The sequence below is a fragment of the Bolinopsis microptera genome, chromosome 2 (genome assembly GCF_026151205.1).
Source record: "Bolinopsis microptera isolate Bmic1 chromosome 2, MBARI_Bmic_1.0, whole genome shotgun sequence".
NCBI lineage: Eukaryota > Metazoa > Ctenophora > Tentaculata > Lobata > Bolinopsidae > Bolinopsis > Bolinopsis microptera.
Window position 1 is genome coordinate 19,191,075 of NC_087073.1, and position 23,776 is coordinate 19,214,850.

Genomic DNA, 23,776 nt, shown 5'->3' on the forward strand with positions numbered 1-23,776 from the left:
ATACAAATTGGGACAAGACAAATTGACATATGGTAAATCACCTTAATAACACCAGAATGTGTGTGTGTGTGTGTCTGTCTGTCTGTCTGTCTGTCTGTCTGTCCGTGTGTAATTTCCGGTCGGTTATACAAAAAAAACGGTAAGAGTTACGGGACTGATTTTTTCGGTATAGTGTCGACAAAACTCTGATGAAGCCCATAGGAAATTTTTTTTTAAATCGGCCGATGGTAAGTGGTTTAATTGATGGTTTTGTACCACAAATGTTACATAAAATTGCGTGAGCAGAACGGCAAGAGTTACGGGGCTTGCTCTCTCTCTCTCATTACTGTGTAATATAGACAGTTTTTGGGTTTTTCCAAATAGTTTCTGATTATTCTGATTTGCGACAAATGATATTGCACTGTTAGGATAAACGACGTTTCAAAGTAACAACTTCTTATTCATGCTGACAAAATTGGTAAATATGTGAGAAAACTGTCTCATAAAATTTATTAATCAAAAATGGCTAAACGACAACAAATTGTTCAAATACTCGACTAAAATTAGAATCAAAATCTATATATATACAACACTACTCGATCTGCTATTCAATAAACTTAAAACATCCACTAAACAGCAAGTACGTGATTGTGATCGTGTGATGGAATGACATGTACAGTGATAACAGATGATTTAAGATGTAAGTGATAACAGATGATAAGGTAAAAGATACAATACATGTGAGATGGTGTATACACAATGTGAGTGAAAATATAGTGAGTGGTTACTGATTGTGAGCGAGATGTGAAAAAACATTAAAACTTACTACTGCTAGAAAACTTAAACTGTATGCAATAAAAAGGGAATGAAACTAAAATATCTAAAATTCTTCAGTACTAGCTATGATAAAACGTTTAATAGTATCCAGTTCTTCTCTCTTGTTAATTGTAGGGTTCAGATTAATAATAAACATCGCTTCAAAAATCTTTCTTCTGACAGTATTGGGTTCAATTCTTAAAATATCTACTTCTAAACTGGGATTTAACCCCTCATGACAGCTCGAATAATGTATGGCAAAAGCTTGACTAACATTAGAAGGGGTAGCAGGGTAGGTAGCGTAACGTAAGTGTTCTCCTACACGAGCATGTACTTTCCTACTGGTTTCTCCAACGTACAGCTGGTCACATAATTTACACTTAATCTTATATACAACATTCTTCACTTCACAATCTTTATTACAAACTATCAAAGGACAAATTTTACATGAATTAATACTGCACACACGTTTATCATACGGTCTGTTACTACATAAAATATTTCTCAATTTCGAAGTAGGTTTAAAGTTTACTTTAATAGGTAAATTGTTCTGCTTTACATAATTTCTAATCTTATTGCTAGTACTGTCCGAAATAAAATCTAAATTAAGAACTGTCCTGGAATCATCCTCAACACTCTGACGCCTGTTAGAATTACTACTGTTACAATAACGTCTTGGGTTCTGGTAACCGTTTTTCTGTAATAGATCATCAAGGAGTCTGAGAGAGTGCTCCTTTTCCGCTGGACCAGATGAGATACGGCAAGCCTCGCTATATAGGTTCTTCACTGTATTAATCTTAACAGACTCAGGATGGCAAGAGTTGTTGTGCAGGGTAATATCCTTTTGTTGCGGCTTGCGGTACAATCTGCTGGTTAATTTACCGTTTGGCTCGATCCGGACCTCAGTGTTCAGGAAGGGGATAAAATCGTCCTGTTGTTCTGGAAAGTCGACCTCCCACTTCAACTTTTTGTCCGGATCTTGGTCTGCAATCTGTTGAACCAGAGCAAGGGCTTCTTCTTTCGTCTCTGCAGTACTGGCAGCATCATCTATGTAGCGTTTGTAGAAGTTCGATAAGTATACCGATAGGTAGTGTCGATCGGTGTAGATAGAGTTCTTCTCGAACTTGTACACTCTAATGATGGCACAGAAGGGCCCTGGCCTCAAACCCATGAACAGACCATCCTGCTGTAGCCAGAGAGTCCTGTTATACACAAAGAAAGAGTTGGTAAGGATGTGTAGTAGGATCTCATGAATGTCTGTCAGGCTGAGTCCCATCAGGTCCAAACTGTCTCGGTGCTCTGTAGCTAGCTCAATGACATCGTCTATACAGCCCTGTACGTTTATGTTAGTGTATGAAGCTGAAATATCCGCGGCAAAGAACTTTCTCCTGGCAAGCTGTTCCTGAGAGATCTGGCGGAGCATCTCTATGTGCTGGATTAAATTACTCAGGTGACTAGGCACCTCATTAAGGAGAGGTTTAAGAATGGTCGTCACTAGCCAACTGAGTCTCTCTGTAGGTGAGTCCACGCAGCTGATGTAATATGTTATAGCTGCATTTAAGTAGCGTCATAATTGGATTAGCCCGGAAGATCCGCTGTAATGTTATACCTTAAGCTTATTAGGGGAGGGGGGACTGTTAGTGTTTGGGGTCTGTTTGGACTGCAGAGAGAGAGAGAGAGAGAGAGAGAGAGAGAGAGAGTTCATACGACAATGTTATGCGTGTTTTCAAATATAATATGCGGGTGTGGTGCGGAGTTAACAAGGGTTAATTTCTATAACGATTTAAATAAAAATAGAAAGCGGTTCAAGACGGTAGTGATAAGGTGTAATACTCGGTGTTCAGACTAATAATGACTTAATTATCCACAAGAAATAACTGATTATGAGATTATTGTTTAAGAAACTATTGGGTCACCTAATGCGGGTTTTGACTCAGCGGGTAATTACTCCTACCCTTTTTAACTGCGGCAGTGAAATCCCGGCCGTAGGCCGGGTTACACTAGTATTGAATAATTCCAAAACGTGAGCCATGATGATCTTCTTCTTCCAACAGTAATTAGATCATTAGATAATTACACACTGAGTTTACGGAATGTAGGTTATGACCTTCCAACCCAATAAGTTAGATCTACACACCCCTAACCTAATCTGTTTGTGTAGTAGGGACCACTGTTAGACTTCTGATCTGTTAATGTACGTGTTTTATACCACCAACCTTCTAATTAAATGTGTTGAGAGCTCTTCCGCAACATGGATGTGGCAAGACAAATAATAATATTATCTCTGGTAATCGATTTAGGAGTAAGTGTTAGTCTTGGTTATTCAATGATAAACGCCATTGTTTGTTGGTTTGACTCATATTTCATCTGCTGTTTCTTGTCTACCTGTCTGTGTGTATATAATCTTCTTCCTGATTTTGTACTGTGTTCTTAGGATTCAAGGGCACAACCTTAATGTTCATCATCCTCATCAAAGTAAAATAAGATCATTTTTAACGAAGTTTAAGATTGTAGCGCATTTGTTTATTCTTGCAGATTTGTTATAATTTAACAGACTCATGACGTATTTGAAATGTAAATTAATTTTGTGAAACTTTATCTCCCTCACTCTAATTCACAAAATATTGAGTTTAAGTAGACAATTGTGGTTGTGGTCTAAAGTTGAATTGCAAGGTGAACGTACTAGAAGTGGTGTACGTACTAGTAATATACTAGCGCTGTACTTTTATTGTTTATTCCTCTAAGTTAACTGCAGCCATTTGCACATAACGGCTGACGACGATGACCACATGTTACTAGAAAATTACTGAAAAGTGAAACATGAGCTACCTAATTAGTTGCGACTCAAGAACCTCACTTCACAGTTACGTGTATACACAAACCTTCCGTCTTCAAATTGGTTTATGCGTGTGTCACAAGTTATAAGCTGTCATTCCAGTAAGAAAATCTGGAAATATAAATACAGCATTCCAGAAAAGCAGAAACTGGAGCTGATTTAAAATTTACGGATAGCCGGTAGGTATGAATTCCCAAATAAATTTAGATTTAAAGGTAAGATTAGTAAGGAACGAAGTTCAGAACTGCATAAAAACTTGAGCTGGCAGTGGAAACATGGAATTTTATATTCTAATTAAACAAGGAACTGAAATTTAACAGGCCTCTCATATCTGCTACTGTCCTGTTCGAATGTCCGGTAAAATCTACTAAATAATACACGGTAGTTGAATATCTTATTTTATGGTTATTGGAAGTTGTTGGTTGTTTGATGTTGTAGCTGTGTTATGTGTTGTGTATCGCCTGTAAACTATACAGTGTGACGTAGGTATTGTACAACTACAAGTTGGTGCAGATCGTGCACAGTGTTCAGTGTGATACACGAGTTAACGGTAATAACTGTAATGTCCTTACTTATTACCTCTTATTACTTCTGTCTACAATGTAGTAGTTGGTGGTTCTGTTTTCGGTCAACATACCTATTTGAACTGTGAGACTGAATGAAATTTGAGCCACATCTCCCATTCTTTCAATGAGTGTGTACTGTAGTTTAGCTGTGTGGACGTTACTTCATGCCTTATACAAAGCTTGTCATTGTTAAAGACACAGCAATTGTCTGTCACTATGATGTTATACTTTGGAAGTGTTGTGATTAGTGATAATCGTCTAAACTTACGCTCCAAACTGTTTCTAATATGGTACAGACCGAAGAAGTCTAGACCATGACTTTGTGAAATAATAGCGCAATGAAGGATGGTCAACATATAACGTCAGTATCTCACAGTGGAGGAAAGGGTTTTGAAACATGTTACTTTCAAGCGAAACGCACTTTTATTTTTAAACTATCTGACGGAAGGGTGAGGTGGGTTAATAGTGCTGACGTTATTTGTTCCTATATTAGTTAATAGTGCTGACGTTATTTGTGATCTACTAGTTTCTTAACACACAGCTCTTTGTCCGCATTAGGACCTGTAAATTATACACAAGTTATAGAGCAGTATTCAGTAAACATAAACCAGAATAACAAGTCTGCAGAGTAGGGTCCGCTATAGAATGTCTTGTGAAGCACTGTTCGACCACAGTCTACTGGATCACCTGGACTGGTCCAAGCACAGAGCTCACTACAGAGATGACATCTCCCCTTCTAACTTACCTCCTGGTTACAAGGTCAGTTCACTTTTTAGCAAACTAGTTTTACTTTTAAAGCCCATAGGTTTTAAAAATCATAAGAGCTTTTCCTTTTATGGGTCTGCACGTTGAAAACATCACGTGGTTTGCTCTCATTGTAGCCATACTTTTAAGAATTCAAATGTGATTTCCCAAACAGGGTAGTATATTTAAGACTATCTTGTGACACTACCGTTTCGTCACACTCCACCTCACCCAGATGAGACCGTTACAGAGTGATGATTTTAACCGTGGTTACTGTGACCTCCTCTCTCATCTTACTAAAGTTGGTGACGTCACTCCAGAACTCTACCTTCAGCAGTTCAATCAGGTATTTCAGCAGTTACATCTTATTATCTCAGTTTTTTACCAATCACTTTTTTTAAGCCTCTCTGCGCAAGGAAATAAATCTTAAGTGTCATGGACTTGTCGTCTGGCAAAAGTTTAAGTTTAACTTGAAATTTAAGACCAGAACATGTCTGGCGAAAGTTAAAGTTCAACTTGAAATTTAGGACCATAAAATTTATAATAAAAAAGCCCTAATCTGCAGATGAAAGAAAGCAAACTACACTACATAGTGGTAATCCACGACCAGGAGAGTGACAAGGTGGTGGGATCAGCTACATTGGTGGTGGAGCACAAGTTTATACACACAGCAGCTAACAGGGGTCGTATTGAGGATGTTATTGTGCACCCTGATCATCAGGTTGGTGGAGATTCTTTATTTGTATATCAGAATTATTAAAGGACCAGTTAACTGAAAAAAAAGTTATCCTCATATTTTGACAGATTGTGACAAATAGCAAACTAAGCAACGAGTCGAAATTCCTAAATCTCTAACTGCTCTCTAACGCGTGTAATTAGCGTTTGTATTATTTTGGCGATGACGTCATAAAGTCCCTTGCGCGCACTGAGTAGCTCGTGAGACTGTATTTTACAGGTAGAAAATTGACATAATACAATGTTTCTCCCCCAAATAACTCGAAAAGTAAGTATTTTAGGGTACATGTTGCTTCATAAGTTGTATATAAACATGGCCATTCTGCACAATTTGCACTCATTCAAAAATCTGTAGGGCCTTCATAGCCCAATTTACGAGATGCCCATATTTTAGCATGATTTCTGGAACCGAAAATCAGTTTTTCGCCAATAACTGAAAAAGTAAGCACTTTAAGGCATATGTTTGTTCGTAAGTCATATATTAATATGCTAATTGCGGTTCTTTTGCACCCTGTCTAAAGACTCTATCACGATCCTATCAAAAATGGGCTCAGCACCACGCCCAAAATGGTTTTTGGCAAATTTCTCGAAAAGTAAGGATTTTAGGCCATGTGTTGCTCAGTAACTCCTATATAAACATGCATATGCCGCTTGGTTTAAGCCTATTTAGAAGTCTCTACGACCTTCAGAAGCAAGGGGTCGGTTACGTTGTTGGGTCAATATGGGCGTGGCCCTCCTGGGTTTTCTCCACGATCAAAAAATGTCTCCAAACGAAAATCGTTTATTCATACCTTCAGGAAGGTCTGTGCAAAGTTTCGTGAGTATTTGAACATTTGCAGGTTCATTTCCATAAATGTTCATAAATGACTGGACTACACAACTTTAGAGTTAACTTTAGAGAAACTCTTAAGTCATTTATCTCAAATTAAGCTGTTAGTGTCCATGATCAACCTGTGGCGACAATGTTTAACGTGAAATGTAAAAATCAGGAGTAATATAAAAAGTGTATTTTTAGATTAAAGTGCTAGCTCATAGTTTTAGAATTGTATAGATTAACGTTGGTCGTTTAGCCATCTAACAATCGATCGTGCCGTAATATATGGCCAGAGAATAATAGGGTCTTGGAAATTCTATAGTTGTTCAGTGGGTCGATTGACTGAACACGTTTGCACTTGGTATTTAAACTTACCAGTAGTTTATTTATGTTATGTACCGATGATAATGCAATTAGGATAACAACTAGGTAAGCCGTAAGTCTAATTCAAAACACACCGCACACCGTACACACCAATCAGTATTACTATTTGGTAGACCGGGTATTTTGGCGGGAATTCTGTTCCCACGGCACTGTTCTGATAGAAGCTACTTCTACTAATAATCCCAGAGGAACGGCCGTAAAGTAGCCAGACTTCTTGTCTCCTGTACTGGCTGACACATGTGGATTAAAGTTAGAAATTCCGCTATGATATAAATATAATTGCTCTCGGAATTGAACAAACTCCTACTTATCTAGATCCTTTCTAAACTCGTTAGAGTTTCATGGACTGGGGAAAAATAATCGGTACAGTCTCCCTGCTTGTGTAATTAAGCAATGAAAACAATCCAAAATTATCACATTATATGACATAAGTTGTAATAGCAGAAACTTTCTAAACGTACATTCACCCGCCACTGTTCAAGAAATTATGTCACTGTTTAAAATCATGACGTGAGCACTGTACATACAATCAGCTATTCCTTTAGTTAGGATGATAGCCAAAACTATAAGGATTTTGGAGAACTAGGGTAATAGTCATAATTCTAAAATTTGAGTGAGTTACACGTGTTTTATTGACGATGATAAACATTTGCTATGTATTACGCTATGCAAGCGCGCACTGAGGGACTTTATGACGTCACGACGCCACAGCTTATTATTGCAATAACACGCGTTACACGTACGCTAGAGAATTGGTTCTTTCGGCGATACGATTCTTTACCAGTTTGTCACAGCTGATTTAAATCTTAGCCAAATTGGAGACTACAAATTTTTCAGTTAACTGGTCCTTTAAGTTATGTAGATGTTTACTCTAAAGTAATTGTAGTTATTAAATATCTTCAGTTTTGTCTGATCGGTTGTTTTGATCTGGGCTTACATTGCGTTTATTTCTAGTCTCCTTAGAAAATGATTGTAATTTGGAAAATTCATACTCCTTTCCAAACATAACGCTTAGATAGAATTCTTCATAGGTTTTCCTGCAAATATATTGTTCAACCGAAAAGATGGTCGATTTGATTCTTCAATTTCAGGGCAGACAGTTCGGAAAAGTTTTACTTGATCTTCTAATCTTGTTGGCAGAATCAACCAACTGTTACAAGCTAAGTCTGGACTGTAACGAAAAGGCTAGACCATTTTATGAGAAACTAAATTTAGAAAATGTCGAAGACCATAGATTTATGTGCATTAAGTTTTTTGATTAGTTTTAACCAACACGATTGAGTACATTTTTATTAGGGTATATAATTATTATTAGTTCAAGGGGGCTATATTTATGAGTCGCATTTGAACTTGATTTCTCTTGGAGAATTTCTCTTTAGACTCTTAACTTGCGAACAAATTGAAGCAGCAAACTTTAGGCTAGAAACTTTATTGAATTGAAATAATCATTCCACGTAACAACGTCTTCTTCAGTTCTGTAATAAAATTGTTAAACATAATAATTATTATTTTGATGAAATTAATGGGGTAAAGATTGATTGGGGCGAACATACTGATTACTGATACAATTACATGCTGCCTTAAATTATTTTGACAATTGTTTATTCGCTTTTTGATTTTGAATTTATGTAACAGCGCATGAATGATGAATATTTGTCTCTATAAGCAGACATTTAACACAACGGTAAATGCTTTAAAACAGTTTATTTATTATGTTTGTAAATTTATTAGTTCAAAGTGATATAGTCGTTGTAAATATTTGGTTTTACAATTTCAATTCCAAAAACATTAATCCGTTGTGTTCATTTCAAAGCTAATCTTAATCTGAACTATCTAACAGTAACATTTGCTGTGCTTTATTCCATATTCTATATTCTATGTAACAGTAACACCAAGTTTACTTATCAAATTCTTAAACTACAAATTTAACTTTGTCTATTACAGAATTGATTGTATTTTCCCAATCCAATATCCATATCATTATCTCTTTTATTGCTTACGTGCCCTAGTGCGTAGACACATAACTATAAGATTAACATTGTCATACGTTGTATGACCCGCCGCGCACGAGTGCGCGGCTCCCCCTGTATCGTAGAAACTCTATATAATAGTGAAGCGACAGTCATGGGGGTCACCACGTGATACAAGATTGACACACGTTGTAATTGTAAAGCATATATAGTGTAGCAACTATAAGAGTACGACAGTACGTACGTCAAGGTACAGTTGTCAATTACTTAGTTTGCTATAGTCTATTAGTATTATAAATTGCTTGATTCTCTCAAGGATATTATGCAAGTAAAGCTTTGACATACGTTGCGTCGTTGTGCGTTGCATGCCACTTTTCGCGCGCCGCCGATGTTTGTGATACGCAACATGTATCAAATGACTGTAAAGCTCAAAGCTTGATTCGCGATGTCAATTGCGATGTCAATGTCATTATTTGATGAGCGGCCCAGTTGCCATTAAATTTAATTGACGATGTCAATTCATGGCAGCTCGGCGCGGCACAGTAGCGCATGTCGCCGATCTAGCCGATCTCGCTGTGAGAAGCCTCATTGAGTGCGCGGCGCGGCACAGTAACGCATCGCGCTAAAACCATTAAATGTAATGCATCGCGCTACAAGCTCAAAGCTATAAGTTTGAAAAAAAAGAGCGCCGCGCATGCTCTCCTTTACCTGGGGACAAATTGGCTTCTTGACTGCTTTTGGCGAAAGGAAGAGTTGGTGATTGCTTCCATATCGCAAAAATTTGCAAAATGAAACAGATGTTTTTTAAACGAATCAATTAAACGTAAGTCATAGAGCTACAGTATCAGTAATTGTATAAGAGTATAAAAGTTAAAAATAACAAAAATAAAAGAAATTCAAATTTAATACGTAACTTTGAACTTGAAGCGATTGTTTTAAACGGTTTCAAATTGTTGATCTATGATTGGTACCTCTCTATTTATTACTAATAAATTCATGACTGTATAGGTAAAAACATGTTTGAATGACCGTGTAATCAAATGTTTGAAAAATAAACGATTAATAAATTCTAAACTTTTATGGAATGACTATGGCGAACCATCTGCATCAACGAAATTTTAAAGAAAATGCACAGACGATTGACCCAACCATTTAGATTACTATCACAAAACATTGCAAGGATTACGTTTAATAGAAAAGAGATCAGCGAACGTTGCATAATCATTCATTCAAAATGTTCGAGAAGATAGAAAAACTTAAATTATTTAATTTACTGAAAATCATTTAGCGGCTTTACTAAGATATTGAAAAATGTAGGATGTTAACAATATCTGCTTATAAAAATATGTTTAAATCTTAATACTTTAGTAAAAGATTAACGCTTTTAAAGTAGATAAGGTCATATTACTTTTATGAAAGTTTCTCAAAATATAGTGAATATTTCAGGTTTAACCAGTTTTTTTTTCAATGTCATTGCATTAAATTTAATCAAAATCACAAAACAATCTACGGAACAGTCCGTGAAACCTTTGTTCAAATAAATTGATTCAGTCTAAATCTCATGAACGTCAAATAGCACCAAAGCAAACAAATTCGCAATATCAACCATATCGAAATACATCACATAATGTCACAAATCTATCTACAGTGTAATCCCTGCACATTCCACAAATGTTCCAACTCTACTTCATGGTCATGGCGTTCTGGACGTATCCCACCAGGGACTTAGTGGCCCGAGCTATGTCCTTGGCCAGGTTCACGTGACTGTCGATGAAGATCTTCCTGTCTCCGTTGCAGCCGGCTAGAGAGAGTTGGGACAGTTCTGTAGCACTTCTCTTCAGCAGCTCCAGACTCAGCTTTATCGTCTGCCATTGGGGGTTCTGGATGGGGTGAAATAACGTTAATTGTAAGGTTGACATCATATTAGTTATTATAGTGGTGAGTAGGACGAAACTAAGTGTAAACTTAGCTTCCGACTTAATAAGCACAGGTCACTCTCAAATCCTAAAGATAAGCAGTGGCCTTCGGCACTTGAAACCTCTTCAAACCCCCCCTGATTTATTTATTATTGATATTGTTTGATTGTGCCTTAAAAATAAATATTTGTTTTATTAATAACTCCCATAACTTTGATCCAAACAGATACATGGTTTCTAATGTTCGGTCATAATGTAAAAGTTAAACCTCAGGAAAGACGGAAGCGACGCCCTGGCTAGCGGCCAAGATGCGCTGGTAGACCTCCGGGAGCTGGTGGAGGTTGTCGTTCCGTATGGCGTCTCGGAGGAGTGTCACAGCAGATGTGATGTGTTGTGTCTTCTCACTGACCGTATCCATGTGAGGGAGGGTCTGGTGGCGTGGTTGTGGAGGTGCCTGGGAGAGGTCACGTGAGGCACCAGTCAACACGTGGAGATCACGTGAGTTACGGCGACTCACCACAAAGATTAGAGGGATGATGTAATGCAGCCTAATACAGGACTGAGGGCATGCTCCTACTTAACGCTCAATTTAAACTTTAGCATTCATAATTAGGGTCGTTGGCAGAAAACCAAATTTGGAGTTTAAGAACGATCAGCGACGTGATGATTTTGTTTTCTTGCTCAATCACGTTAAAAAGTCAAATTAAAATGAATTTCCCACCTTCTTCGGATCTTCCCTAGAAATGTTGGAGTAGTCGTTGGTATAAGAAGGTCTGTTGTTGGTGGTGTTTGTTCGGGGTGGAATACTGCTCCGCATTGGTGGAGGTGGGTGAGTTGGAACAGTGTCGTTAAAACTGCTTACACTCCCGCCCTGACGATTTCAGAATAGTTAGTCTTTCAAAATATACTGTATCATCACATCAGTTTACAAGACAAGCTGGACTTGCAGTCATGTCAAATCAGACATTATGATCAAACATTTTACATTTCATTTTCATATAATATTAAAATATACAATATATATGTATGTAAAAAATAATACCAGAAAATATATCCACACAAGCTTTTGGAATGTTTGTTTACTTCTAGGACAAACTCTTACCGATGAGTGAGGCAGATCGTAGTCATAAGCGCCCTTATTCTGAGATAGCACAGTCTGCAGTCTGGACATGAGCTCGCGGTTCTGGTTCTCCAGGAAACTGTTCCTCTGTTCCAGATTGTTTATGCGGAGTTGCAGCTGATTGTTCTGGTCTTTCATATGTGTTATCACACGCTGAAAAAGAAACACTGGATTTAGAAATCTAATAAACCCTAATATAAGTTTTAAAACCCAGAAAATATTCCTTGAATGATTAAAGAATCAAAAAGAATCAAAAAGAATCGACAATAACTAATATAACCATCACAGATGTAATGTCAATACCTGTTGTGAATCAACTTTAGCAAGCATCATGGTCTTGTTATCAATGTACTCATCTCGTTCTGGCACCTGATCGTATACTGGGGAGGAGTGTCCCTCCGCCTCCTCCGTGTCCTGAAGGAGACCCTCATCGTAAACAGGTTCATTGTCACTATACTCGCTGGGAACCTCACAGTAAGACGGCTCGTCGTCATCTGAAGCAGTGGAGGGAGTTAGGATTTGAGAAACAACTTGCAGTATTACAGGAGTTGATTATTGGACAACATTCGGGACAGTAAAGAGTGGTTATTGGGAAACAGTCAGAACTGTAAGGAGCGGGTATTGGGAAACATTCGGGACTGTAAGAAGCGGTTATTTTGAAACAGTTGGGACTGTAAGGACTAAGGAGCGGTTATTAGAAATAGTCAGGTCTGTAAAGTGCGATCTTTGGTAATGAAAAGTCAGGAATAAACAATGGGTTATCATCTTCAATCTCGATAACGCTCCACTTTTGACAAAATCGCTTAAGTTTTTGTTCGACGTGTTCCAATTCTAGTGTGTAGATAAACTTAGAAGAAACTGTAAGCAGTCTGATTTGAGGTATGTTGCAGATGTGAATTCTCAACTAAGTAACGGTACCCTGGCATAAACACAACAACAAAAAAGCTGAACAACCTATCGATTCTAAATATGCCGGATTTATTGGGATCTCCGAGTAATCACTGTCGATCTCCACGTCCTCGTTCAAAAAGTCTATTGCTATTGGGATCTCAGAGTAATCACTGTCGATCTCCACGTCCTCGTTCAATAAGTATATTGCTATTGGGATCTCAGAGTAATCACTGTCGATCATCAACCCCTCATCATCCAAGGAGTCTTTACGGCGCTTGGTGCAGCCACATAGAAATGAAACCATACACGATGTACACAGAACAAAACTTGGAAAAGGAGGGTTTAAGATTACAATACACAAAATGACACTGAGCCGCTCAGCTGTTATCTTATCTCTCTTTACCAGTGTTGTAGTGTTCTACTCAAAGTTCAGATTAATGCAGGTACCAGGAGTTGACGGAAGCTAATGGTGCACAGTAGATATGATGTCACGTTTGTGGTATCATGACAAATTGTACTCATTCTAAGTCGTACCTCCCAAAATACCTTGTCAAGATTTTAAAAGTCTCACTTACATGAGCCATAGCTGACATTGGTTGCTGGTCGGGATATCTGCTCTCTTCTCTTCCCTTCCTCAAGAATGTGAGCGATGAGTATGGCGAAATCTTTGGCGCTCAGTGTTCCCAACTTTTGCCTACCCTGTAAAAACAGTTCTGTGTAAAGTAAGATCACAAGATATAACGAAAATGTCTCCTGTAAAGTCCTCCTCTTCAGAATCCATTTTAAGAAATTTAAGGTTTAAATTTAAATGTAGGAGAGGAGAGCGTATGTACCTGATTTCTAAGAGAGCTGAAGGTGGGATTTGTTGGGAGAAAGCGAACATCCAATCCATTGTTATTCTTGCCTGCTTTCCAAACTGAACATAATTTGTGAGTCATTTGAAATCTGAAGAATTAAATGACGCGATTAAATAAAGTCATGGGCCCTGAGTGAATTACCTACAGCAAACGGATCTTTAATGGGTTATAAGATATTATAGTGTGATTTAAAGCACTGTGATTGCTCACCTTGTTCAACTTCACGCCTATCTACTTCATCAAAAATATCAGCCGCGAGTTCTTCGAACGCCTGGTTATCCAACTGAAAATGGGCACTTTGTGTAAAAATTGCAGAATGCAAGTGGCCTCTGGTTTTAAACTATTGGCCAAACGAGCGCTGTTAAAAGTTAGGAGACACTTGACAGGGTGTCAGTGTGACTTGAAAGTTTCAACATCTTGGCTGCAGGAAAAATGCCATCTACCAATATCTCTTGTCATAAGCTGGTAAGCAGGGATCACAAATATAATTAATAAAAAGATTTCGTTCACTAAATCATGCACAATCAGAGAGAAAATATTGCTCTGTGGTCTATTATCCTAAAATTAGATTCGCTTACCATCTTTAGCTTGTTCTGAGCTTCAATCACCGTTGGACCCCTGAAAAAAACTGAAGTTTATTACTGCAAGCTACTTGTTATAGATTAAAATTTAATCATCAACCAAGTTTGTGTTTTAATGATTTTTTGGCAAAGGAAAATAGTGTGGTAAATAATGGTTTTGGATCTATTGCATATGAACCCAGGGTTGGATCGAAAAAATTTGACGTTGATATGAGCTGAGCTGATCCATAGTCAAAATTAAATGCAGTAAATTTATAAATTGTTATTTAATTATAATATTAAATAAATATTTATTCATTATTTTAAAGACGCGCAAATTGTCACTGGTTAGTCATTTGCCTTTTACTACTATTTTGTTTTGGCGCGTTCCAAATACTCCTCATTATTTTGCCACATAATTTGGTCTTGTGAGTTGTGGCTACTTCTTAACTTCTCGATTGGCTCAATTGGTTCAATATCGATTCAAAACACGAGGAATTGTCTCTTCGAATAAGGATGTTTTGCCTAAATTTGCAGATAATCGAGAGGTAAAGCTGTTGTATTCCGATTCCTTCGATCTGAGAGCCAAACACAATAGAGAAATAAAATTGAAATAAAATTACATATGCAAAAACTTCTTTAGTAGTGCAATGGACACTGACAAAATATAAGATTTTTTAAATCTCAACACTTATTTTACTTCGGACATTCCAACAGCCACATTGTTATACAAGTGTAACCAGCCAATTACAGGAAGTCGAAGGATTCAATTATACATTAGGCAAGTGACGGTTAAGGTAGTGTGTACCCTACTTTCTTCGCCTGAGACTTTGCTGCAATGGGCAGCTCCTCATTTAACCCTCACACCCGATTTATCGAGCATTCGGCTGAGTGGACCGGGGGGCTGCATAAACCACTCAGGATCCTTAGCTGAGCGTCGACGACGCTCACCTTACGGCTTGTGACAAAGTCGGGAATCGAATCTGGTACCTCGAGAAAAAGCCTCGAGATAAGCATTTAAGATTTTATTGATTCGAGTGATTTTAATCGCAAATCTGGCAGTTTTGACCATTTTGGCGGAAATGACACATTAATTTCACGAAACTTGTAAGTCAGTTGCTTTATCTACCAAAAATCAAGAAACGTTTTGGAAAAACAGTTATAGCATCATCTTGATACATTTTGAATTCATATCCCTACATCTCTATTATAATTCAGAGAATTGTATTTGTATGTACGACCGCCCACGTGCAAATCAGACGAGAAATAGGAAGTTGCGTAGTAACCATAGTAACGAGGATTGTTACACGCACGTGCACGTGCAATGATTGTTTTAACGTCATTTTAATCGGTTTTGTTGATATTACGCTGTGTTTAGTACGAGCAACATTTTATTTGGCTGTATCTTCGGTGGGGATGAATACTTTTTGACACGATTAAAACTGACTTCCAAACAATACTATTAGGTTCCTCCCTGTGACCACGGGGTTTCTAGTGTATTATAAAGTTATAAGTTTTCACTATCACTATGTTCGTAGAAATATTTCCTTTAACCTCATTATATCAGGTTGTGACCACCATCGTTGTTTCACTTGATGGTGTCGGGGTGAAAATCACGATATACAGCCGCACACTCGTATGTGCCTACAACGTGAGGCGATACCCTGAACCCTCATGAGCTTTTCTCCATATTGTGTTCGTATTATACAACATTTCTAAATTATTCCTACACATTTGTAAATAATTAGAATTGTGTAACTTAAATTATTTCAGAATTACAACTATTGTGTACTCAATAAAGTAATCATCACTTTTGTATCCTTGTATCCTTGTATTATCCTTGTATTATAAATCAAGAGGCTTGCATATAATGAACACATTGACACGGGTGCAGAGTTGAGTCTGTACGGAACCTAGCAGTTTCAGATCCTTGTTTAACTTGCCGTACAACAAGGTCATCCACTACTTTAGCCCGGCGAGGCACATAACTCCCTCTACAACTCCATGACAAATGTTTCATATATACTAGCCGAGTTCACAAGAATATATCCTTGTGTTTGAGAAGAGCTCGTTAGAACTGCTTCCTTTCCCTTCAGTATATTAATTATCCTTGTATTATCCTTGTATTATCCTTGTATTATCCTTGTATTATCCTAGTCTTACTTATAATTCAGAGAATTCCCTTTGTATGTACGACCTTTGTATGTACGACCTTTGTAATTTGTATGTACGACCGCCCACGTGCAAATTAGACGAGAAATAGGAAGTTGCGTAGTAACCATGGTAACGAGGGTTTTTACACGCACGTGCACGTGTAATGATTGTTTTAACGTCATTTAGCGGGAATCGGAGAACAAGGTCTGGTGATGTAATCACGTGACCTTAGACCCAACCAATTGGGTTCTGGTCTGGTCAGCCCCCTGTCTCCCGATCTTGAGGTGACGTACGACACCTCGTTGACCCAATCAATGTCTGGAAGGCTGCAAATTTTCACATGCCAAATTCACAAGATTCTTAAAGCTTTAAAGAGTTGTGCGAGATGACGATACATAGAGGCCGCAGAATTATGAGGACTACCAGATCCTGGTGGAACCTAAGCGATCCATGATATCACGACAGGCCCTACAACTTTTACCAAAATTTTTGTTTCTTAAATATCTTTAGTTGTGGACATCGTAGAATAAGTAGATTCGACAATTGTCACGTCAGATGATCAGTTAAATTAGACAATTTGCTAATTAGTTAATACTAAAAATGTTGTTCTGTCTTTTTATCTTGTTTATCCTTTGTCTTTATTGGTTCAACAACGACAAGCATGAACACTTTATTCTTCATTGCTCATTTATTGACAAATTTATCTGCAGTATTTCCGTCTGGTCAAGAATGTCTTCTTCGCAGAACGCGTGGACAAAAAGTGACTACATCCTATTAGCTTTGGATGTCTGATGAACTTCGGGGATGGAATAGAAATAAATCTACCTGGAGTAATCACACAAAGAGTGTCCTGTGAAATGAGTGTAGTCTCTGTTCAAGAGAGTATTTTGGGGAGTGTTTTCTACATGACCCTATCCTTCTCTATCATCATAGCTGGTCCCCTTGCAGTTCGGTTTGGAAGAAGAGAGGTTTGTCTCTTCTCCCTGTACACCAACGCTTTAGTAAGCATACTCTGTGCCATAGTTGCCAACTTCTACACCCTGCTCCTCTCTCGAGCCCTGATCGGGTTTACCGTTGGTTTTAACCTGGTTATTCACTGTGTTCTGATCAGTGAACAAGTTTCCTGCAAGGCAGTGCTCAACAAGATTTGGCTGATGATGAGCATCGTGTACTCGTTGGGAGGTGTCTGGGTGAGTGTGCTAGGATACCTGACCCTGGATAAGGTAGGATGGAGAGTCTTCGTTGTCCTGACATCCCTGCCCGTCTCCATACCTCCTATCATCATCCTGCACTTTTATATATCTCCGGAGCAAGAAGAGAGTAACGAAGATGAGGTTGATGCAGAATCTGATGTCCTCTCTATTTCTGAAGTTATTACTCGCACCTGTAAAGCAGCTATATTTATAGCAACGGGATTTTTTGAGAGCTGGTCGACAATCCTTATTTTGCCAGCCCTAATTAAGATGCTGAACATGAAGCAAGGATCCGCGGAGGACTGCGAACATATCACTCAGGGCTTGGAGTTTCTCCTGTTGGCTTTAGTGGCATTTGCAGAGGTGGGTGGCAGGATTAGCTTTTATTTTCTCTACCGCAAGATTAGGTTTAGAATTATGTTTGTTCTTCTGGCGATGCTGATTTCAGGAAGTTACACAGCAATGTTGGTGACACAATATCTTCCTGTGGTGGTGCTGGCTAACTTTCTGGTTAAATGGGGGGTCGGAATGGTGATGATGCAGTTTACTTTCTTCAACTACCACGCCGACTATTACGGCACCAAGTGGCTTGCAGTCTGCTCTAGTTATATATAATGCATAACATAATGTAATCGAGAAATGGGCGTTTCTTAATTACGTATTTCTATAAATAAAGTTACGTTACTATTGCGTTTCATTTGTCCATTTCTAAGGTTGTTATATTTTAGGGCTCAGTAATAGCTCTGTGACATAAGGGCTTAATTATAATCACTTATAAGGCTACCATTGACGTAAAATTATGTAATAGAGTCCACTTTGAAAATACGACCAATACGCCCTTTCTTCCTTTGAAAAAGGACCGATAGACTGCACAATTAATTGCGCAGTTAAGTTAGTCAGTACATTTAACTACACCGCGTTGAGCATTATTACCGCATTGCTGCTCTAATTCTGGAACTTTTAAAATAAGTCGACAATTAGTCAATTTAGCCGCAAACAGGAAAATTAATCAAGACTGTTTATTCTAGATTAATCTTTAATTTAAAGTAATGTTAAAGCTTGTTTCAGTGTGAAACCTCCCTTAAAAGTGGTGACAACAAAAGACTTGCAAACACTCGAATTTAAAAGTGTGCAACTGAAACTTACCGCCTCTCAATCTCCGGTATGATGATGTGTTGTCCGTTTATGTGATCTGGGGGGGGGACATTAACTGGTGATAGATGGGCAAATACTTTAAGGTTTCACCCAGAATGTTAATTATCAATTTGAACGATCTGATGTGTACCAGTAAGATAGCTTCTCATGTTTCTTGCACACGATTTGCATTACTTTTTAAAATTCAGAACATCCCATATATAGAGACATTTTAAACAAATGAAGGGAACGAAATATCAAATTGTTTGGTATAACGTAGGTTAAGGTATTTACAATTTACATTTTACACTACCACACTGCACATACCTGGTTGTTTGCTGTTGATAAAGAATATGAGTCTGTCAGTCAGTTCGTATTGCAGCGACAAAATTCTGTTGGCCGTCTGATAGAACCCGCATTTCCTGGTGAATTTTGGTAAAAATGCTACATGTAACCTTTACAGTAAGGCACTCGAGTGAGATCGCGGAATTGCAAATATGTGTAGCGTACGTGATGAGTGATAAATTGTTGGTGGTATAGCCGTTCTGGTGAATATGTATTTCTATTAATCTACATGTATTTCAGTTAAAATGTGCTATGCATTTAAACTCAGCCAATGACAGCTACATATTTCACGTTAGTACATCATATTGTACTAAAGTCAATGACATGTCTAATTTTATAAATTTACAACACTATTATGTGCAAATGTTAGTACAACATACATAATTCAAAATAATGCAGTTTATTATATTCCCAGCTGGCCATCCATCAGAAGACAGAAAACTATTCCGCTCCATTTGTAACTATTCCTAATTACAAGCAATTATCTCGTAATTACAGGCAATTATTTCTTATAATGTATCCAAACTGAGGCCCATCAACACAGGGTGGAAGGTGTAGAAAACTATTCCTGACTTCCTGGTTTGACAGCGTGTTAAGGACGTCAATGTGATGCAGAGTGTTTGTGGGAGTGTTTGTGAGTGTTTGCACTTCAACAGGTAGAAAACGGAAATTTGTACAACGCAAGCCACTGGGCGATATTCACATGACGTGTTTAACATTGCAATTGCCAGTCAGAACTGCAATTTAAAATTCTACTGATCGTATTGATTTTGGGGAAAACAAGTTCGGCGATAATTTGAGACGTTATGAAGCATAGATTGAGTATAGCGGCGTATTCCTCGCTTCATTATAAACTTATATCCACGAAGTAAGGGTTAAAATACGTCATAGTTACACTGAAATGTTTTTTGTTACAGTGAGCTATGAGGTGTTACAGTGAGGTATGAGCGTTACAATGAGGTATGTGGTGTTACAGTGAGGTATGTGACGTTACAGTGAGATATGTGGCGTTACAGTGAGGTATGTGGCGTTACAGTGAGGTATATTACCTGGCTACATCGTAAGGAGTGTGGTTGTCCTTGTTTATACGGTTAGGATTAGCACCGTATATTGAGAGTAACTCATACTGTAGCAACTGGTCGTGAGCTGAAAATAATGTGCTAATAAAATAACATATCACACTGAAATTGTCGAATGTGTTGTTTGAGCAGTTGTTGTATGCAAATGGTCTGCAGCTCAAACAAATCTAAGAGTACTTTAGAAACTGATAATTACTCTACTATTACTCTAGTTTCAGAGAGGGTAATTATAGATAATGACCTGAGGCCTGATGAAGGGGAGTGTTCTGGTCCCCATTACTGCAGTTCACGTCAGCTCCCATCACCAAAAGTCTGAGGGTCGTTTCTGCTGAACTCTGGGTCACTGACAACAGCAGTTGCTGAAAAATATCATCTCTTTGAAACTGTATTTGAGTGTAATGAATTTTATACATCATAAGACATATTTTCAAATATTGGCGATATTCCAGTCATAAATGATAGTTGCTTGACACACCTATAGCTCTAGCTCACGACAAATATATACTTAGAGTCTGTCACAATGTACACTGTTAAACATGAGCATATATAATTGTTAAAATTACATTATTCAGAGAGTCCACATTAACTTCGTCCATCTTTTGACAAAAGCGCCCGTCTTTGTACTTTGCCAATATGAAGCTCTCTTTTGTCGGCCTGGTCAGAGGGGATTAATAACATACACATTGTATAATACATGCTATCTGGTATTAAAACACTGAGCTAACAATAACATACACATTGTATAAAACATGCTATCTGGTATTAAAACACTGAGCTTACAATAACATACACATTGTATAGTACATGCTATCTGGTATTAAAACACTGAGCTTACAATAACATACACATTGTATAGTACATGCTATCTGGTATTAAAACACTGAGCTAACAATAACATACACATTGTATAATACATGCTATCTGGTATTAAAACACTGAGCTAACAATAACATACACATTGTATAATACATGCTATCTGGTATTAAAACACTGTCAAGCTAACAATAACATACACATTGTATAATACATGCTATCTGGTATTAAAACACTGAGCTAACAATAGCTTACAATAGCCCAATGTTGAGACGAATCTTAGAGTTTTATTTAAGAATATTGATCCTACCGGTAACGTATATCATCAAGCAAACAAGAATGCAAACCTCAGTTTATCAGACGGGCTTGGTTTAGGTGGATAAGAAGAGCTCTTGGAGCTGGAGTTGTACAGCTCATGTTCCCAAATGTTATTTGCTCCATTCTGCACCAAGTTGTGCAGCATCTGAAATACGGTGAATTTAACTGACCCACTATCCAAAATCAAGCAATTTCTCCGAATCTCAGTGGTTAGTACAGCATACAAAATAAGTCGGTTGAGCACAAAGTGAACTTCTATGAAAAGTTTGAGATCTGTCCCATAGACTTTAATCATATCTAACAAGTGGTGTAGTGTTGTATATAACTGTACCACCTTGTACGAGTACAGTGAGGAGAGGTGAAGTAAAGACCTCATATTCATATTTTAGTGATACCTGGAGACGCGGAGGGGCCCAGTTTCCGTGCTGTAGAGAAGCAATCTCTGAGATGTGACGACCCAGAGTCCTGTGTATCTGACAACAATCTCCACATAACAACACACCCCTGTTTACACTTGCCCAGGTCGGATCTGGCAAGGTGAAGATAATGTCGATGACATAGTTGGATATTAAAGTGAATAATTGTATCTCATCAAAAAATGTAAACTTGATGTTTTGTTTGTAAAACTATTGATTTACTAATGATATCTCATGCCATCTTCAATTTCTAAATGGCTATAAATACCTCATCATCTACCTTCACAATTTTATAATATTGATTGTACCCCAAAGATGAATTAATATTTACCTGGAGCATTGCAGTCAGAACATTTCACATGTTTAAATGCAGTAGCAACATAGGTTTGTTGCTTGAATGGCATAGCACCAAACCATAAATACCTAACCTAAGATGAAAATAAATTTGAAATACAAATATTCATGATTTCTATGAATTCCTTGCCATTGATAATAAAACTATGATTAATGTTTATCCTAATCATGTTGGAAATCGGGTTTTAGTTCCCTGATTTATGATTATTCAAAATTTAATTACATACATACAGAATGATTGAATAAAGCTCAATTAAATTGATCCATCCCCGTAGAGCACACCTGTTCAAGTTCTAAAAAACTTTATTTAGATTCATTCTTCAAAAGCACAAAATTAGAAAATTTAAAAAAGAGTTATAAAAATTTAAAACACATAAATGAAATTTTTTAAATCTATGGATATCATGATTCATTTCTCACAGATCAATAGGCGTTATTATCAAAGCATAATTTCAATTTAAGGGAGGGGCAGCAAACAAATTAGTGGTGGTGGCACACAGGTATCTTTCGCCACTGACCAGCTCCTCAGCATCACAACATGTGTGTGGATCATGCCCCCTTGATAGCCTACACATCTGCTTCTGTCGAAATACAACATGCCATATGGAACTAAAGAAGGAGCCAGGTTGAAAGGCGAATGAGATTGGCTGACTCATCAGGGAAAATGCATTGCACAAGCCCAATGACCATGTGCAGAGAGAGTATCATCATACTGTTAAAACTTATCTGAGAAAATGTCAAAATGTATATTATATACAATAAATTAAATCAAGTGATGCAATTGGCAGAGCACAATCCTAAATCATGAGCAATAAATATCATTAATCCCTCGTAGCTCTTCTCCTCAGGTTGAGGGAGACATTGGATATAGGGAGGTCCATGCCTTCTTTGCCTTCCCACTTACACCTCTAACTGCTACTAGCACACTCCTCATTATATCCATGCTCAGGCGCAGTAACGAAGCTGACCCTGCTGTGCGGGGGGTGCAATCTTAGACGGGGGGGGGGGGGGGGGGGGGGGGGGGGCGGGGGGGCAAAATCGTAGTTTGAATATGAACAATATTGAAAAACTTAACTGAGGTACTAGCAAAACTGCGCGTTTTGCTCTAGAAAAACACTTTTTTAGAGATTTTACCGGCATATCCTCTAAAATCACCTAATTTGTTCAAGTTAAGGGAGGGGTGCCGGCGGGGCCGGGGGGCGCCAACAGGCAACGTTACGCCACTGCTCAGGCGTGTCCTGATGTTACACATCACCTGGCTGTAGCCTTCTTGGTCTTGATGGCTATCAACACAGCAAGTATCCTTATGAAACGCTTGGCCTCAGGTGCCATTCCTCCTGTAGTGGTAAATACAAGTGGGACGAATGACCCTTTCTCCAATTGTAGCACTCGGTTCATGCACTGGTTCTTTTTCTCATTCTCATGCAGAGAGCTGTGGCATGGTCTTTCCTTAATATGTAGGCGATTTGGGATTGAAAATTCGCACGTCAAAGAAAGTTCTCTCAAATGTGCTCCACACCCTTCTTGCAGATATATCGAGCCTGGCCTTATCAGCATTGCTGCCCTTTTGTTGGAAGTTGGCTGATTCTATAGGTGTTAACAGGGGCTCAATCCTCACATCCTTGGTCACCAGCCTAAGGTATTCAGCAACAAACAAACCGAGTCTCTTACAGTTGATGATATGGCTGTGATCGTTCTTGGCTCCATAATCACAAAATCTTGGGGTGTTAGGGATGTCCCAACCATACCGCGGAGATGAACAGCATCTCGAAAGTCTTGCTT

At 38.1% G+C, this 23,776-nt stretch overlaps 3 protein-coding genes across 3 annotated transcripts in view; 1 reads left to right on the top strand and 2 right to left on the bottom strand.

Moving 5' to 3' along the window:
• The window catches only part of LOC134811866 (glypican-1-like), a 110,291-nt gene that overhangs the window by 73,033 nt on the left and 13,482 nt on the right, over positions 1–23,776 (bottom strand). The gene's annotated exons all lie outside the window — the stretch shown is intronic.
• Positions 4,574–8,764, top strand: LOC134826679 (glucosamine 6-phosphate N-acetyltransferase-like). The gene is made up of 5 exons (XM_063839151.1): positions 4,574–4,956; positions 5,177–5,287; positions 5,507–5,662; positions 7,966–8,161; positions 8,377–8,764. Exons 1-4 carry the CDS (start codon positions 4,843–4,845, stop codon positions 8,134–8,136), a joined length of 552 nt encoding a protein of 183 aa, XP_063695221.1. The 5' UTR covers positions 4,574–4,842; the 3' UTR covers positions 8,137–8,161; positions 8,377–8,764.
• LOC134811935 (ARF GTPase-activating protein GIT1-like) lies at positions 9,729–22,069 on the bottom strand. The gene is made up of 17 exons (XM_063819102.1): positions 21,972–22,069; positions 21,620–21,753; positions 21,254–21,369; positions 20,657–20,747; positions 20,335–20,452; positions 20,064–20,160; positions 18,997–19,091; positions 18,682–18,727; positions 14,207–14,246; positions 13,839–13,911; positions 13,605–13,687; positions 13,347–13,470; positions 12,184–12,374; positions 11,863–12,033; positions 11,482–11,631; positions 11,029–11,214; positions 9,729–10,724 (listed from the first exon to the last, which is right to left on the bottom strand). Exons 1-17 carry the CDS (start codon positions 22,042–22,044, stop codon positions 10,527–10,529), a joined length of 1,986 nt encoding a protein of 661 aa, XP_063675172.1. The 5' UTR covers positions 22,045–22,069; the 3' UTR covers positions 9,729–10,526.